Raw genomic sequence first — 18086 nt, 5'->3', positions numbered from 1 at the left:
AGGAGATTATACTGCACAGAGCAGGGCTGGAGTCTATCAGCTTTCTATGTCAGTCCTGAAGTCGTGAACAAGTGCACATGAATGACAGTTTCAACCTGACTGAACAGAGAAGGAGCTAAACCCCAACCCAGTGGCGCTTTCCTGTCGTGAGCCGTTTCCTCGCCTACCTGCGGGTGAGTTTGGAGGTGATTTTGGAGAAAAGGTTGCTGGTTCCACGGCTGCGGGTCTGCGAGAGAGGGGTAGCATCGTGGGAGAGGGTGGGCGAGGCCGGCGGCCCGTTGTAAGTGGCCGTGCGACGGTCTCTCAGCTGGCCGCCGTGGAAGGTGCTGCGGCTGGCGGTGCCTCGAGGGAAGCGGAGTCGGTCGGGTGTGGTGGCATTGGCGATGCTGTGGGTCGACGCCACCGGGTTCCTCTGGCCACCGGGTGACACTGCAACGCTGCTGAAGTGGACGGAGGAGGGAGAAGAGCAAGAAAATCATCATCATCGGGGGTTTGAACTCAGAAAGTAAATTTTTCCACTGCAGATGTGAACTTCACTGCACCCGTACTAGTGACGACATTTAGTTTTGGAGCCAAATTATTCACCATATTTTACAATGACTATACAGAGACTCAGCTTCTGTCCACAGGTAAGGAACCAATTTATTCATCTCATGACCAGCGTTAGTGTTTTTGCAGAAAAGGTCAAAGGTTGCTGCTACTGATCCACAACCGCAGTGCAGGTACCCAAGTACACTACTGCAATGGAAACATCCTCGTAACAGTTACATCACATTTCCCTCCTTATCTTTACAATGGCCAAGAGTTTGTTAACCCTACATGGATTTCTAACACTGCAATGGGGTTTTTAAGAAAACGAATCTTGCGTGTTAAGATGTCGACATGGTGTGAAATTAAACAAGAAAGATGAGTGTAAATCTCAGCAGCCGGTGGATTGAGACAAGATTTAATGGCAGAAATGTACAGTTACGACTAATAAAATAAATCAAATTCTTAATGAAAATATTTCGCTATTAACATGAAATGTTTCAGTCTTTGATCTTAAGTCTTAAAATCGGAGAAGAAGTGAGAAGAAAATTAATTATCTCATTTGTTTGATTACCGTTTCCGAGGAGAAATGAAGAGGTGGAAAATGAGGCTGAAACTACAGATGATCCGTCTCTAAAGCCGTATATGATTATTACTTTCTGCTTTAATATGTAACCAAAATGAAATCATCAGAAATTAATATCTTCTAATAAGATTAGTATTTTTTTGAGTCAGTCATTATGAATCATCTCATCAGCTCTCATTCACAGATGTTCTTTTTTAGGCTTTTTACACTGGAGGGAGTGAAACAACAAATAATTTTATTTTGAAATCTCAACAAACACTATAACACTATATTTAGCAGCCACAAGTTTTGTGTTGACCTTCAGTTCTGCTGCCTCAATTTTTCTAGGCCACTGCAAAATCAGGAAGCACAGGCTGTGACTGAGGAATTAATTTAAACCCTGGTTCCTCAAACTGCAGGTAAAGATCCTGCGGTGGAAACAGGACCACAACATTTCTAAATAAAACATTTGAGACAATATGTGGGACATTCTCTGCATCAATCCACCAGCCAGAGAGAGATTTAAAAGCTGTTAAAAAGCAGTTAAACTTTAACCAGCTGTTGTTAATTTCCCACCCTGGACATCAAGCTCTTAACAATGAGAGGAGTGAGTCGTGTCCCTGATCAGTTAGAGTCTAAACAGAAACAGACGATGGTCTGAGGGTGTTGGGACAGCAGGGGGGCCGGTGAGCGGTGGAGCTCGGCTGTTGTGTCGCAGACGAACAGGTGAGGGATCCAGACGGAGAAGATTGAGGGTCAGAGTTTAAAACAGAGGATGGAGGAGAGATCGGGAACAGAGCTGAGAGAGTTTGTTATTGCAAAATGTCTGCAGCAGAGCGAGAGGTCCTCCAGGTCATGGTGGGCAGAGGGGTGATGCAAACATGGAAAAATATCATCACACACAGAGTTTTAAACCTCGTCTGTCAAAGTGCGGCGGCTTGATGTCAGTGTGTGGATACATATTTTTCTCTACTTGTGCCTCCACTTTAATCAGTGTCTGAAATAACAAATGCAGGTAAAGCTCTGAGGTTCATCTGCTACTCTGACGGTACAGAAGACTTCTGAATGTCTCCTGGGGGGTTTTAATATTCAGCTGTTTTTGGACCTTTCTCACAGTAAAATACATTTTCCTAACGAGGTCCTACATGATTTATTCTGTGCTGAACTTTAGCGACAAGCCCAACAGAAAACTGATCTGTTCAGTTCATGACTTGTTCCAGCTTCTGATAAGATTTTAGCTTTTAGACACTTTAATACAGAAAGTGTTTGAAACCCATGACCAAAACATTCTGTCATTGTGTTACTTCCCCTTTTTTGGTGGGGACCCCCTTCAAGGGCCCCTGGAGGCCTTAGACTTCTATCTAATTATATCTGGATTTAGGATTATTGATCAGACAAAACAAACAAACAATTAGAATGAATCAACTTCTGCTTTGGGAAATCATCTGGGCTCTATTAATCATTATTGTCAATATTAATGAAAATAATCATTGGTTGCAGCCGTAATTGAAAAATTGTAAATAAGTCGCTAAATGTATTTCAGTTTAAAGAGGAAGCTTTATTTCCCTTTTCTCCTTATTGTGGTCTATTTAGTCTTTTTAGAAATTCAAATCAAACAGATGCAAAACTTTTGTTCTGGTTGATTATTACTATTGTTTTCAATAATTTGTGCTGCTATCATTGCTGCTGTTATTACTGATAACACTGTCACAGCTGTGGATATTACTAGTATTATTCTCCCTATAACAATCAACAGTATATACAGCTGTTCCTGGCCTCTCTCTTTTCTTTAAGGTATTGACTTTACCCTTAAAGAGTCTTGAGATAATGTTATGATTTGGCTCCATACAAATACAATTAAACTGAAATTAGATGTCCCTTTATTAAAACTCTTAATCTGCCCTTGTGTCTTTATTCAGTGTCACTTATTCTGCAGAACAACAACACTGATATGAAAACAACAAGGTAACACATTCTGACTGATGTATGTTCATTATTTCAGTTCATCTCTACAGGTCAAGTCTTCAGTTTTACCTGCTCTTGTCTGATGAACATTTCAGACACTGACACCAAAAAACAAGTCAGATGCACTCGATCACTATCACTGTCTCTGCAGGAAATGGCGTCCATGGTTTAGTTGGGGTGTTACGGAGTGTGAAGCTGGCTGGATGTGTGGGTTAGCGAGGGGCCAAACAGGGGCTGAGACATGAGAGGAGACAGACAGGGGGGGGTTTGGAGGCCCTGCCGTCTTACTTGGGCGAGCAGTAGTCCAGAGCGTAGTAGGAGTGGGGCAGCGTGGCCCAGCCTGCCTGGCAAGCGTACAAAGGGCCGACGGTTTGATACCTCAGCCGCACCGAACTGGACGAGGCACCGAACACAGCGGCCGCAAAGGCAGAGGAGGGGCTAGTGGCACAAGCCATCTCAGTCATGCTGGTCATGCCACAACGGAAAACAAAACAAAAAAACACCCCCACCCCAGCCCGGACCACAAACACACAGGCAGAAATGAAAGATAAGATGATGAGAAAAAGGGAAAGTAAATATAAAAAAGAAAGAAGGAAGGGAAAGAAATAAAATAAGGGAGTGAAACAAAGGATCTTTTCTAGGGATCCTGTCTGGATTTTCTTTTAACAATACATGAGAGAATCTGGGCTTTAAAATCGAAACACTGTTATTAGAGTTTGAGTATAAAAGGCTGACGCTGATATTTTTGTATTGATTTATATTTACAGGCCTTGAATTTGACCACGTTCGTGATCATAGGGAGGATTTTTGGGTAGAAAAAGTTCTACAGCAGCATTTAGACCAAAATACTGGCAATGAAAAACACTGACTGGTGGTGAAATGTAAAAAAAAACAAACATACTGGCTTCAGTAACAGGACCCACAAAAATGTACAGGCTCAATAATCTTGTTAAAAACAGTTCCTGAACCAACAAGTGAAAACAACTTAACGTTTTGTGTCCGCTGTATTTTACGTATCAGTGACACCGGCTGAATTCTGCTTCCTGTTTTTTTTATGTGTTTGTGATGAAACCAGGTGGAAGGCAGAAACCCTGCTCCTCTCACCTGTTCTCCTTCCCGTTGGGAATGACGGAGAGGCGGTCGGTGTTGTTCCTGTCACTGCAGACATACGTGTTCCTCCGGGTCATACCTGACGACGCAGCATTATTCTGCAGAGCGAGAGAGGGCGACAGAAAATGAGACATGATACTGTATCAGTTCAAAATGTTTTAGTTGTGTGTTTCAAGCAGTAGATTTGATAAATATATTTAAGACATTAAAATGTCTCTTACAGGTAAAACATAAGGCTCATATAGGTTGTTTCCAGAGTTTTTCTTATGAGCAGACTAAATAAAAAACATCAATAAAAATGTTTATGACAACAAAATATATCCATAAGACAGATAAGTGAGAAGAATAAGATAAGACAGAAAGCAGGAATCATTAGTATATGACAAATTAAAATAGAGATGTCCCCCCACCCACAACTGAAATATTTGGCCACCCCGTTTAAGTCCGTTGTAGTTGAAGCCCTGTCTTTTAAATAATTTGTTTTTAAGGTCTGGAGACAGAACTGATCCTTCTTCGCATTACTAGTAGGACGCTTGTTTCTGGCTGCTGTGTTCAGCTCAGTTTACCAGAGTCGATGTTTTTAGAAACAACTGGGTTTAAGAGTTGAGATAATCAAACTATAGATAAATGAGTATTTGCTGATGTTCACATGGTTTTTTTAAAAGGTGTGTGACTGATAAAGTAACTCACACTCGGGCCGGTGGTGGCGCCTTTCCTGCGGTCGGGGATGTCGGCCTTGTTGGGGTTGTTGGCGTTGCCCAGCAGAGGGCTGGAGGGCGGAGGCCCGCGGCTCCCGGGGGTGGTGGGTTTACGGAGCTGGACTCCACCCTCCTCCTTCACGCTATTGTCCGCTGTGGTGGTCTGACTCCTCTTTGGATGAGCCATCCCTGGAGGGACGTTCTGCCCAACTACAGAGAGAAACACGAGGGACGCAGACGCGTGACAGATGACTCAGAGACTCTGTTTGTACCTGAAGTGGCTTTTATCTAAAATGAGACGACCTGCATTTGGAGGAAGAACAACTGACTCAAAGTGACTGAGCTCAGAATCACAGCACATTGAGGTACTTTTAAAGAAAGTAGGATGATTTTGTTCAGAGCTGAAAAAAAAAAAAAATCTATTGTTATCCATGTTTTAATATAAAACAACGAGCTTGAGGCCACATTTCTTTGTCAATGTGAGTCGAGCTAATATATTTAGTTTGTTAATCAGTCAATAGGAAATTATTCAGCATCAATTTTGATTTTCCATTAAGCTATACTTTTTTTGTTTTGATTTTGCACTGGTGGTCAGAAAAAAAAATTGAGTTCTAAACTGTGATGAACATTTTCACTATGTTCTTGTTGATAATAAAAATAATTATTTGTTGTGTGTGTCACTTAGCAAATATTCTGCTGTTAAAATGCAATATTGGTATTTTCTGTCTGAAGAAATACATATCTAACACTAAAAATACCACAGTACTCCTGGAAAGGAGAGTGAGCAGTGCTCATGAATTTCCGTGTTAGAGCCGGAGCTTAAAAGCATTGTGTAGCTATTCAAGCTGCAGAGAGGAAGGTTATTGACAAAGCATTATAACACAGTGGACAGCGCTGTGCTGTGCAAATACACCAAAGGTTAAAGTGTCTCCACCATGTGACTGGTTTGATTTAACTGCTTTTATCAGCTTGACAAGTGGCTGCTAACAAAAACCGACCTTTATTAGCAGAGTTTGAGCTGCGTCCTGTTTTCACTCAGCTCAACGGAGAAATAACATCACAGCTGGAAAAAAGCCTAAAATAACAAATGATGCTGCCAGTAAATGTTTGATATTTATGTTTTAAAATGTGATTAAACAGGAAGAGACATCCGACTGCAGGGGCCTCCTCACCTTGTTCACTGTAACGCCTCTGTTTGTGGTTGGAGGAGACGCTCCTCTGGACTTTGAGGTGGGAGGGCGACTGGCCGTTGAGCTCGCTGTTGGGTCTCGGTTTGGCCAGAGAGAGGTTGCTGCTGGAGGCCGACTCGCTGGGCTCCAGCTGGAGGACACACAGACACACTGAGTCCCACCTTCAGACTCCTGGTGTTGGATTTATCTGGCTGCAGTTTTGTTCACTTCTACATTTCTACAGTTTACGTCCATGTTAACAGTTTACTGAATGTGATTTATAATAAAGTCATCAGCAAACTATAATTAAAGCTATTTCGGGGAGAAGTATTGCGTGCAAATGCGTCTTTTCTACCCTTTCTTACTCTGATTTGTAACATGAGGCTGCAACTGTGGAGAACATCTTATGTCTATTAATTAAGAAACTTCATTTTCACCCAAATTAAATTCTGTTCTCAGGTATAGTCCTTTCATCATACAGCAGCATGAGAGCACAACATGCAGACAAAAGCGGGTTGACCGATGTAAAATAATTCAAATTTAAATTCTAAATGAGGAGGTTTATCATTTTTAAAAAGCCAACCCTCCAGTGTGCAGCGTTTAATTCCTGATTTAACTCAAGCACAACACAGATCTAACAAAACTTCACTTTTACCAAGCAAGAGTTCAAATATAAGGATTCATCAACAGGGGGTCCAGTTGCTTGGTTTACATTCAGTCCCCCCACCGCCACCCAATCAACTCGGACAGTAAAGATGAGCTGATCCACTGTAAAGCTTGATCTCCGTACCTCAGAGGCCTTCCTGCCCAGCAGCAGGTAGGTGGCTGTGATCTCATCATACTTCATTTTGGCCAGAGAGTCCTGGATCTCCTCCAGGTTGTAGCCCATCCCCACCATCACATCTGCACAAACAGACCACATGTAATTTTAGTTCAAGCAAAACATACCAAACACTCTCAGGATTCAGCTTCTCCCACCTGAGTATTTAAGTTTTTCTATCTCTTTTTAAATTAAATCTCTTGCTCTTGTTGCTCAGACAAAAACAAGACACAAAGAACTTGTGATGGGCATTTTTCACATTTTTTCCCATTTATTATACTAAATAATGAATGAATTGATAAACTGATCATGAAAAAAATCATTGGCTGTGGCTTAAGTGCAACATTTCCAATAGGTGTCAATGACAAAAATAATAATAAACATATCAATAAAATATATCTAACTGACGTTTATTTTATCTTAGAATTTGGGCTAAAACTCTTTTGCCATCTTTGAAATTTTGTCCAGAAAATGGCTCAATAAAGGATAAATAAATTAATGCTACAGCTTCAATGTAGCAACTGCTCTCTATGACAAGTGATCTCTGGGAACTAAAACCAACAACAATGACACAAAGCTCTTCAGTTAACACTTCTGAAGCAGTTAAATCATTATTCACACCTTCAGATCCTTACTTTAACATGTAAAACTGTGCGTATGTGTAATGATTCAGGCAGTAGTAATCAGCCCCCCGTGCTCCAGTTCTGCCTCCATCAAACAGAAGCAGAGAGATGCTGATTGCAGAAGGTGTGTGACAGCACATATACAGTACCCACCCACCCACCCACCCACACCCACCCACCCACACCCCCACCGACCCACACGTATGTGTCTTTGACGTGAAACCCTCTCCAATCATCCAGCTCACGTTTGGAGCAGCATGCCAGGTGAAGTAGAGCGGTGTTTCCTGCTGCAGCTCCACCCTTTAAACATTTATCTGTGTGTGTGTGAGAGAGAGAGTGTGTGTCTTTCCCCCATCTGGCATCATACGAAGGCTTTTATCGTTTCAGCCCCACGCTACGCTCCCTATCAATGTTTCAAAAGACTGTATTTTCAGGAGTATGGTGGAGAATGTTTCTAAGCGAAGCAGATTACACCGTCAGAGAGGGAGGTGGCCTCTGGGCAAAGGTATTAAAATGAATCACAGTCATCATAGTGACCTGTAACGTGCTCCAATTTCCTGCCATTAATCATTCACTGCAGGTTGTTGTCTGTTTTTTACCAAGACATAAATTGCACTGTCTAATCCAAGTGTACGAAAGACTATGAATGCAACGAGGACGTCAGAGCATCTCTGTATTTTTAGCAAATTTTACCTTCTGATATGAGTCTGACTGACTGAATTACAGGCCTCTCACATTGGTGAGGTGGTAAGTCAGTACACACGGCCGTCACAAGTGTTTTAATCTTCTGTAGCAGCAGATTTAGCCTCATTACAACTTTCCAAAACAGTGCTGCCATCTTTGCTGCAGTTCAAACGCTGTAATTTTCCACACACATGCTTCATCTGACGTCTACATCTTCCTTCAGTTTAAACAGGTTTTTATTACACTGTCAACTAACTGGCTGCTATGTGCCTTTGCTCACAGATGCTTCGGCAGTAATGGGCAACAGCTGTAACCTGCAGTCACACCAGCACAGCATCGACTACAAGATGGTTTTCTTTACCAATATGGGTGCCTGCCCAGACTGCTGGGTTGGATTCTTGCTGATGACAGCTTTGTAATAAATATTCTATATGTTTAATGTTTTCAAAACACCAAAAACCCTCCAAATTAAAATTCATCCTTTCTGAGAGAATTTCCTGATCATCACATCAAACTAAAACTCTGATAGCCATATTAATGCCATTATTTCCAGTGGGTTAAAAGCTTTTCTTTGCAGATTTTAACAAACTAACATCTTCGAATTTGGTTGAATGAAATCCCTCCACACCAGCATGGAGTAATTCACTCTGAGATTAGACAGACTTGACAAATTTAGGAAAAAATAATGAAAACACACTCACAAGTCACGATTTCAAAACCTGTGTCATTCTTCTGTAGCTGGAAACTGACACGTGAGTCTAACTCAACTGCTGTGTAACGTCAGAGACGCCTCAGAGACGTCAGTCGGAGCAGGAACACTAAGAGAAACGAGCTCTGCGTCTGTAACCAGGCAGAATCTGTGATAGTCATCTTTTCTCATCCATCTCCACTCTCACTCCTTCCTCATCTTTCTCACCGCCACCCTCCTGCTCTCCCTCAACACTTCTCTGCTTATCAGTTCAGTTTCTGTTCACTGCTGTAGCATTAGATAGAGAAGTGATATTTTATGATCGGGTTTTCATAAGATTCAGTAATATTCCAATAAAAAAATTACACACTATGATTATTTTTTAGAATAGATTCAGACAAGAATCAAACAATTGTTTAATTTATGAAAAAATGGTCACCACAACTTCACACAGACGTCTTTAAACATCACCAAAAGTCCCTCCAGTCCTTGAAAGCTGCACACACAACCACTGAATACTGAGATGTTAAGTTGAGACTCTTGTTTAATTCCCATTTGTTCATGTTAATCATCAGAGAAGTAGTGCTGTTGATCTTAGTGTGGATTTCCCCGTTTATCCATAATCACATCAAATCTGTGTGAAATTCTGTCAAAGCTGTCTAGAGTTATGGCTAAAAAGTGTTTTGTGAGGTCACTGTGATCTTGACCTTTTACCTTTGACCAAAATCTAATCAGTTCATCATTGAGTCCGAATGAATGTTTGCGTTATGTTTGAGGAAGTTCCATCAAGATGTTACTGAGATATAATTGGCTTAAGTTGGAAACTTTTTCCATTATTTGTTTGAAAAAAAAAAATAAATAAATAATGATTAATCAATATTTGAAACGATGCAGATTAATTTTCTGTTAATTGACTTATGAATGCAGCTCTAATGTTAACCATTTAATATTAACTCAAAGTGTTTCCTAACTTAAAATGATTTTACTGTTTTGCATAAGATGCTAAAAGATAAATACTTTTATTACAGTGCTCTTCATTAGGCAGAACAAGATTTCTCATCTCATCTCTTTAATGTATTAAACCTTGACGCTGATCTGACAGTGACATATTACAGAAATGTTACGAGGTCCAACTAGAGACCGACATGTAAAACTGGCAACACATTTATGTAACAAGGTGCATGTCTCATCTGTTTTTCCAGGTCTTGTTCATATCCCTGCTGCCTGCAGTCATGACGGTTACAGCACTGCGCTGTGGAGAGTCCTGTTCAGGCTGGATTCATTTCTCTTAACATCACCTGCACTGGTCAGTGATTTAATGTATGTGGGTACATTTTCACCTCCATTTGAGTAATAATTACAGCCACAGTCACTTACTGCTCCTCCGTGAACCCAATGCTCCTCCTGTTATTTAAATCTTGTTCTTGCATTTTACCACTTCTACTTTTGATTTGTTTTAAATCTGACCAGCGTAAAATTTGTGTTTTGACTGAAAATGAAGTAAATCAGAAATGTTTTTGCTCATCTGACATAAATATGATAGCAATAATTGACAAGCCTATTTGGGAACCAGTATAATGACAAGAGCAGGAGCAAGAGCTCATCTAATGTGCTGTTGAAATGTCAGCTACAGGCTGGTACTGGTTTTCTCATTTGAGCCCCGTTTGTTTAGATTTTAGAAAACTGTTGTCATTAAAAAATATGCAGAATTAGCTGTTAGCAGCCTACATTTGCAACGTACCCATGATGTATAGACAACTATCACTGGATCACTTTGATACTGAGGGAGGATTGGAGATGTAGACGACTGTATTTTCCCGATGCTTAAAATGGCATTCAGAAGCATGAGTGAAATCACCAAGTAGCACAGTAAATATTTCATTCCTCACCTCCCCCTGGAACGACACCATCTCTCCACTGTCTGTCATTTAGGGAAAGGTTTACGTAATGTTTCGGATGCATTATTTAGAATTCAGGGATTCCTCTCTCTCGTTGCTTCTACATCTTTTCTTTTTTCTTGGGTGACTGGGAGTTAGCTCCATCACATGTGCATCAACAGCCAACTCCAGCTGCTGTTATGTAAGAGCCCCCCCTCATTCACAGCTTTCATCCAGGGCACGACGGGGAGGCTTCACTCTCTACTGTTGTCTCTTTACACTGCTCGTGTTTATTTCTCCATCATCATGTTTTATCTTTCCTTTTAAAGCTCTTCAACACTGAAATAATGAGACCGCCTCTGTTCTGTGGATCTGCAACTATGCTGACGTTTAACACCTCACACCATCTTTTCTATAATAAAGGAAAAGCAGAGGATATTTTTGATGCTTGTGCACTTCTGTGATTGCACAGCAGGGTATCACAGGCCCGGTGGTCATAACGCTCGCTACAAAACTTCAATGACAAAGCAAACTTTTCTTTCAAAGAAAAAAAAAAAAATGCAGTGATGTAATTTTGCCTGCAACATCAGCAGTTTGACAATCATCAGTCTGTTTTTCTTTACCTATTCTCTTCTGGTCCGTGATGTCCAGCTCTGGTTCAGTATAAGGCTTGAGCTCGTCCTCCTCAAATCCTGCGTTGATCCATCGATCCTTCATAATTTGCTGCAGAAACAGATTGAGATAGTTAGAGTCTGAGGCTCAAATATTGTTATTTTACAGTTACAAAAATACGACAAATATTTTCTTTAACATAAACACGGACGAACACCAACAGTTTTGTTAAGGATCCCTTAAATTAGCGTAAAGAATTATTACAGCTGATTAAAACTGGTATCCATAATGTCTGGATTAATATATAGTAGAGCCCAACTTTTTCAGGTAAATGCTGACAGATATGAGTATAAACAATTTAATATCAATATATTGACTCTTTACTTTTTGTGCATGAACACATACCATGCATATGTATTTTTGACAGGGACTCTTATTTTACTCTTCAACCTAGAATCACCCACTCACAGTTTTTTCCCTCCACCACAATCACAGTGGTGAATAGTGGCCAGAGGTGTTTTTGCAGAACATTATGACGTCACAGAGAAGTTCACCTTTGACCTTTTGGATTTGACCTTCATTTTATCCTTATAGATATGAGTTAAACTGTGTCATAATTAGACCTTGACCTTAGACCACTAAAATCTAATCAGTTCATCATTGAGTCCAAATGAATGTCTGTACCAAATCTAACAAATTCCCTTAAAGCTCTACTGAGACATCGTGTTCACGAGGGACAGATGGACGGACAAACCAAAAACAAAATCCCTCCGCCTCTAGCTGTCACCAGCGTGTAAATCAAATAATCTAATAATCTAAATAATCTTCAACATGTCTGTAGCTTTTCTGTGCTGCCATGACTGTTGTTCTGAGACAGACTTGAAAATCTGTGAATATATCCTTTAATCATAGCCCCCTCAGTGAGTGTGTTCACATCCTTTCACCCTTTTGGAGTTACATCCAGATTAACTCCTATTTCCTCATCTCATCTCTGAACAGGAGACGACGGTGCAGTTGCCATGTTTGTGTTCTCACTGAGAGCGATGATCGTGGTGAGCAGAGGGTTTACAGTGGAAGAGACTTTACTAGATGTCTGGTACTAAAAAGCAGCAATTTTTTCCAACTTGCATCATGTTGGTTTTTCAACCAGCATCGTAAACTTGCAAAGGGAAACACAAGCAGCTCGAGGTGTCCAGTCACAGTTCTCGTGGTCCAGATGATGACACAGCGATGACATGAAGTTACATTTTTAGATGGTTCACGCCAGCTACAGTGAAGCCTATGGCAGCAATACAATACCCCAATACATTGTGTGGTTTGCTCCTAGTATATGGAAAGTTTGTGTTTTATTGTTATTTCTTTTACAAAAGGAATTGTCTTATTTTGAAAAGAGGGGATGGGGACAGTGTATCTTGAGTTGAGCGCCAGTCCAAAGCTCTTACTTTGGCTTCAATGAATGCACCAAAAAAAAACTTACAACATTAGACCACCAGACTCTCCTTTATCCAGGAACACATAATTTTATGTTAGGTGGGATTACAGGAGTCAGTAAAGTCTCTATTTACCTTGGTTTCAAGTCCAAACCCTGTCAAACTGCATTTATGTGACAAAGTAAAAACATTGGAGAAAAATAGCACAGCCTTGATCACAATCCTGACCTTTCCTAGTTACATCCATATCGTTCTGTGCTGCACGCCATTTGTTAGCACCTTTATTTTTTAATTTGCAGCTGATCAATTGCTCTCTGGGGGTTTGAATGAGGACTGAGCCAAACTAATTATCACTGATTGTGTTCTGATGTAACTGGAGCTTATGCCATAATCAGGGGCAATCGTGTTGCATCTGAGGCCAAAACATGTCACCCTCAGGGTTAAGGAAACAACATTTAGCTTAATTCACTTAGATCTAGCTCCATCAAATTCAACAAGATGCAATAAAACTCATTTCCACCTCATAAAAAGCAAATGAAAGGAGGAAACCAGCTTTGATTAAGCAGCTCGTTTAGAAAACAAGAGACTGCATTTAAACCTGATCCTATTCAGATGCTCAGGAGCCAAAAATACTCAAGAAAAGAAAAGAAGTTTGATGTGTAGCTGGTGTGAAGCTGGGTGTCAAGTAGGGCAGCACGGTTACAGCTAAAAGATAATCATCATCACTTTTCTGGCAACGTGATCACTGCAGTGATTGATCTGTGGAACAATCCTCTGTCCTCTCTGTCTCTTACATCAAACGCTTTGACTGTTTTCATCTCTGCAGAAGCTCTAAGTGAAATCAAATGTCTAAATATTTCCACTATTAACTGATTATGAATTGTGGAAAAAGAAATTGATTTTTTTTTTTTTTTTTTTTTTTTACCAAATGTTTAACTTGTGTCTGTCAGGACATTTTGAGACACAATGACCTTCAGTAGAATTTTCATAGTCAAGTCCACAGTCACATGGCTTTTCTGACTTCTGTTTCCAAACTATAATAAAAAGTAATTCTACTGATACGTGGTTTATTTCCTCACCTGATCTACAGACCACTGGAGGGATTTCTCCTCTACTGTATCAAGCTGTTTTTCAAACTTGTGGATGATTCACAAATTTCAAAATTTTTCATTCCGCAAAACGCTAAAAACACAACTGAAGCATCATATTTCTAGGCCGACGTGCAGAGAAGTTAAGCAAGAAATCCAGAGGACCTGCACCACCTGCAAGGCTGAATTCTGAATCTATACAAAAAAAGAAATAATAATAATAAATGAATGTTTCTCCATACAGCTATGGAGTGAATGTGTTACAAAGGGAATACAGACCCTGAGCAGTGTTTCAGTTTTATAATTAGTTTAACCTCAGCCAGACAAAAAAATTTAAGTCTGCTCACTGACTCATCTGCACTGTTTGACCTTCTTAACATCCAACATCTGCAGACAGTTTGCTGCCATGAGTTTTGGGATGTAATGAGGACTCACTTCTCCGACTTTGAGGTGAATTCAGTTCTGCTTTTTAGGGGAACTGACTCAGACTTAACCAAGTTAGTTTTCTGTGCTCCACTAAAAAACTGTGAGGTGTCCTCATGGACTCGTGGAAGAAGGCAGAGACGTGAACAAGAAAGACAAATTTTGGTACAAACACGAATGACAATGCATTATTCATGGTTACAACATCAAGAAGAAAGAGGAGAGTGTGGGCCAGGCGCACACAGAAAACAGGACGCTGTGGGCGCTGGAGGAGAGGATGCAGAGGGGGATGCAGGGACCAGGAGGAGGGAAGGGGAGGGGTGGGGGTTTTTTGGAGAGGTGGAGGATAGATGACATTCTCCGATGGTGCAGACGTGCTGTGGGAGAGTGTTAAGAACTAAGAGGTATATTTACATTTTCTGCGTCCTCCCTCACCTCGAGAGTACCCCGCTTGGCCGGGTTGAGCACCAGGAAGCGTTTGAGGAGGTTCTCGCAGTCTGTGGACATGTAGAAAGGGATGCGGTACTTCCCTCGGAGCACACGTTCACGCAGCTCCTGCAGAGAGTGGAACGACAAGGAGGAAGTTAGAAAAACACTGTGTCAGATTTTCTTATTGATTGACGACTGGACCAATGGACATGTGGATCTCAATTTAATCCTGGAAGAAATCCCAGGTCCATGATGCAGATTGCAGGTTCTACTTCTTTGCTAATGCTTAAGAGAAACGGGAGAATGCAGACATGTACAAAAATGACAGTAAAAAAGGAAGCAAAAGAGCTGACTGTGGCTCTAAAACATGACTCCAAAGAGCCAAATCTAATTAAACTTTATGATCCAATAAATCACAACTGTACAGGGCGATGAGCTTCTTTAAATGAACATTTATTATTGCACTAAACTGCATGAACGGGGTGATACAAATAAAGTTTGATCTGAAATAGGGCTACAACTGATGATTATTCTCAGTATTAACTCATCTGCTGATTTTCAGCTCATTGTTTATCTGTTCTGATATTTTACTGTTTTGGTTCAACGTCACCGCTCTCGTAGTGCCGTTAAGAGAAAAAGCCATAAAAACCCACTGTCCACTCCCTGCTCAGCAGCAAACAGGAGAGAGTCACGGTCAGAGAGCAGCTGATAAACACAGTGGAGCATTTAGTGACTAAAGGGCCAGATTTTTGTCTCAGGAGCTGGTGTAGACCAAAAACAGAGCTAAAAGAGAGGGAATACTGGACTGGATACATCAGGTGGACACAGTTAGACTCAAATTGAACAATCTTGTCAGTCCATAACTGTTAGATGTGGAAATAAGCAACTGTTTGCCAAAAAGTTCAATATATCAACGTAAAGGGCGATGATATGTTGTGCTCACGATTTCTTTCTGCTGCCCCGAGGGGCCAAAAAGATCAGTTATTGTAGCATTATCTAACCATTATTCTGGTTGATGGTGGCGGGACAGGGCCAGGTCACCTCGTGAACCAATAAGACTGATGAAGGTATAATCATTCCCACCCCAACAGGTGCAACAAAACTATTCAGAGGGTCCAACAGATTTCAACCAGTGTGCATAAAGCCTTCAACTGCAGTGTTATGATGTCACACACATGACCCCACCTTGAGGTTCTGTCCATCGAAGGGCAGCGAGCCGCTGACCAGCGTGTACAGTATGACCCCCAGGCTCCAGACGTCCACCTCCGGCCCGTCGTACTTCTTCCCCTGGAAAAGCTCCGGCGCCGCGTACGGAGGAGAGCCGCAGAACGTGTCCAGCTTGTTGCCCAGAGTGAACTCGTTGCTGAAGCCGAAATCAGCGATCTTGATGTTCATGTCTGCGTCAAGGAGAAGGTTCTCAGCCTGCAGACAGACACATAAAGGTCAGCGGTTATGATCCTTCTTATCCACAGCACAACTACACAGTTAATAAACTATATATGAGCTCATTAAGTCTTTCTCAGCCTTACACTGATGGATGCTCAGAGTGTCTTCCTCACAGCTGCTTCTGAGTTTAATTAATTCAATTTCACCGTCAGTGTTATGAGTCAAACTGAAGATTAGCAGGGTTAGAGGTGATTCTGATACAAATGAACTGCATTAACTGACAGAAACTATTAATGAAAGTTATTTAAAGGTTTCCAGAGTAAAAAAATCTGGTTAATATGGTTAAATGTGGAATAAACAACCCTAACCCTATCTCAGTGGAAATAAAAAATGAATTAACTTCTTTGCTTCTTGCACTAAAAAGGTTGGAGTATAGCTACTAACAACAAGGCTGTATCTTATTAACATTATAAATGAATCAACTATTTTTTTTTAAATTTTCTTATAAAATGAACAGTTGGGCATTTTGGTAAATACTCATATTTGCTTTCCGAACTTGACTAAGAAATAATCCAGCTCAAAACCCTAGAATAAAACTACAATTTGGCTTTTTTTACACTTCACAGATTAAATAATATATAAACATATATAACATATATAACATGTACCTTCAGACAGAGCCAGGTTGTAGCTTCACATTTACAGTCATTCTTTTATTTGTTTCATATATAAAATGGCAGAAAATAGTGAAAGATGCCAGTCACAAATTCTCAGAGACCAAAATAAAGTCTTCAAATCACTTATTTCATTCAACCAAGACTCCAAAACCCAATGATGTTCAATGAAGAATGATATTTAAACAGAGAAGCAGCAGATTTTCACATTTGAGGATTCATCTTTATGTCAATCAGCCGATTAATTAATCTTTTTTTTTTTATTATTTCCATATTCTTAGTGATCCGTTTAGTGTCGTCTGGTCTAGTGAAACAGTAAATGTCTCCTCTCTGACAGAAACTGTTCAAACATAGAAGATTTCTAGTCAAACATCTGCTCTCATGCAGCTGTGGGCAAAAGACTAATTAGTCAGAAGCTGAGACAGAGCGAGCGGAAAAATCCATCGAGCCGGAGGATTGGTCTGACATCCTGAGAGGGTTTCAGCTGCATGGGGGGGTAAACAACACTCACTGCGATGTGACTGACCACGATCAACACCAAAGAACACATTTCATCTCAGTGGGCGACACTGGTGCAGCCACAGAGGGTCAACAACGCAACTGAACTGTGGACATCGACACCTGTCCTCATTACACACAAGGACGAACACACGTCATGTGCTGCTGCATACGTAGAGCAGGGAGAGGACGCAGCTCCTCTCACATCTCCCTCCGCATGGATCATTCATGAGGCTCTACGGAGGAAACAGTGTAGACGTCCAGCTGCCGGCAGAGCAGATACACGGGTTTCTCTTAGCTGAGTGACTCCCACTGACGGCAAGATAAAAATACAGGAGCATCAATATTTAAACCTGCAGAAGTAAAGCTCCTCACGGCTGCGAAATGGAAGAGATCCATTTACACTAAAACTACTGGTGCGATGAAAAACGTGAGCAATTTAGAGGACTGCCTACTGGTACGTTTGCCGACACTCCCACACCGACTGTGGTGTAAATTGAACGTTGACGTACAGAGGAGGAGATAATCAGAAAGCACTCAACAACCACCTCATTAGCAGCACATTCAGTGTTTTGGAAACAAACATGCTGTGTTCAAGTCGTCAGTGGGAATCACTCAAACAGCAAGTTATAAAATACGAACACTGACGTCAGCTCTCTACACTGTGACCTTTCGATCCAATGTGAGTCAGAGGAAATCAGCCTCAAAGGTTGAGACACTTCACCAATTCAAGCTCAGATGTGACAACTAATAAACATACTACAGTCTGCATTCATCTTTCTTCTATAAGGAAAATTACCATCTCAAATATGAAGCTTC

The 18086-nt window shown here is 40.9% G+C and overlaps 1 protein-coding gene across 20 annotated transcripts in view; it reads right to left on the bottom strand.

Moving 5' to 3' along the window:
* The window catches only part of mark3a (MAP/microtubule affinity-regulating kinase 3a), a 58517-nt gene that overhangs the window by 13098 nt on the left and 27333 nt on the right, over positions 1 to 18086 (bottom strand). For 10 of the 20 annotated variants that reach the window (XR_011693592.1, XM_071497623.1, XM_071497624.1 and 7 more), the window contains exons 8-15: positions 15895 to 16131; positions 14695 to 14835; positions 11351 to 11450; positions 6826 to 6938; positions 6039 to 6186; positions 4859 to 5076; positions 4163 to 4266; positions 168 to 440 (exon numbers count right to left, since the gene is read on the bottom strand). Coding sequence is in view for 19 of the 20 variants with exons in the window: in XM_071497623.1 (XP_071353724.1) it covers positions 168 to 440; positions 4163 to 4266; positions 4859 to 5076; positions 6039 to 6186; positions 6826 to 6938; positions 11351 to 11450; positions 14695 to 14835; positions 15895 to 16131 (1334 nt within the window). In the remaining variant the exon portion in view is untranslated. The remainder of the gene's footprint in view (positions 1 to 167; positions 441 to 4162; positions 4267 to 4858; positions 5077 to 6038; positions 6187 to 6825; positions 6939 to 11350; positions 11451 to 14694; positions 14836 to 15894; positions 16132 to 18086) is intronic. The other 10 variants (XM_071497625.1, XM_071497611.1, XM_071497617.1 and 7 more) reach the window with 3 other exon arrangements.

This window comes from Trachinotus anak, unplaced genomic scaffold, assembly GCF_046630095.1.
Source record: "Trachinotus anak isolate AG129_WGS33_773 ecotype Australia unplaced genomic scaffold, CSIRO_AGI_Tana_v1 ptg000015l, whole genome shotgun sequence".
Taxonomy (NCBI): Eukaryota; Metazoa; Chordata; class Actinopteri; order Carangiformes; family Carangidae; genus Trachinotus; species Trachinotus anak.
This window is presented reverse-complemented; position numbering and strand designations above follow the sequence as displayed.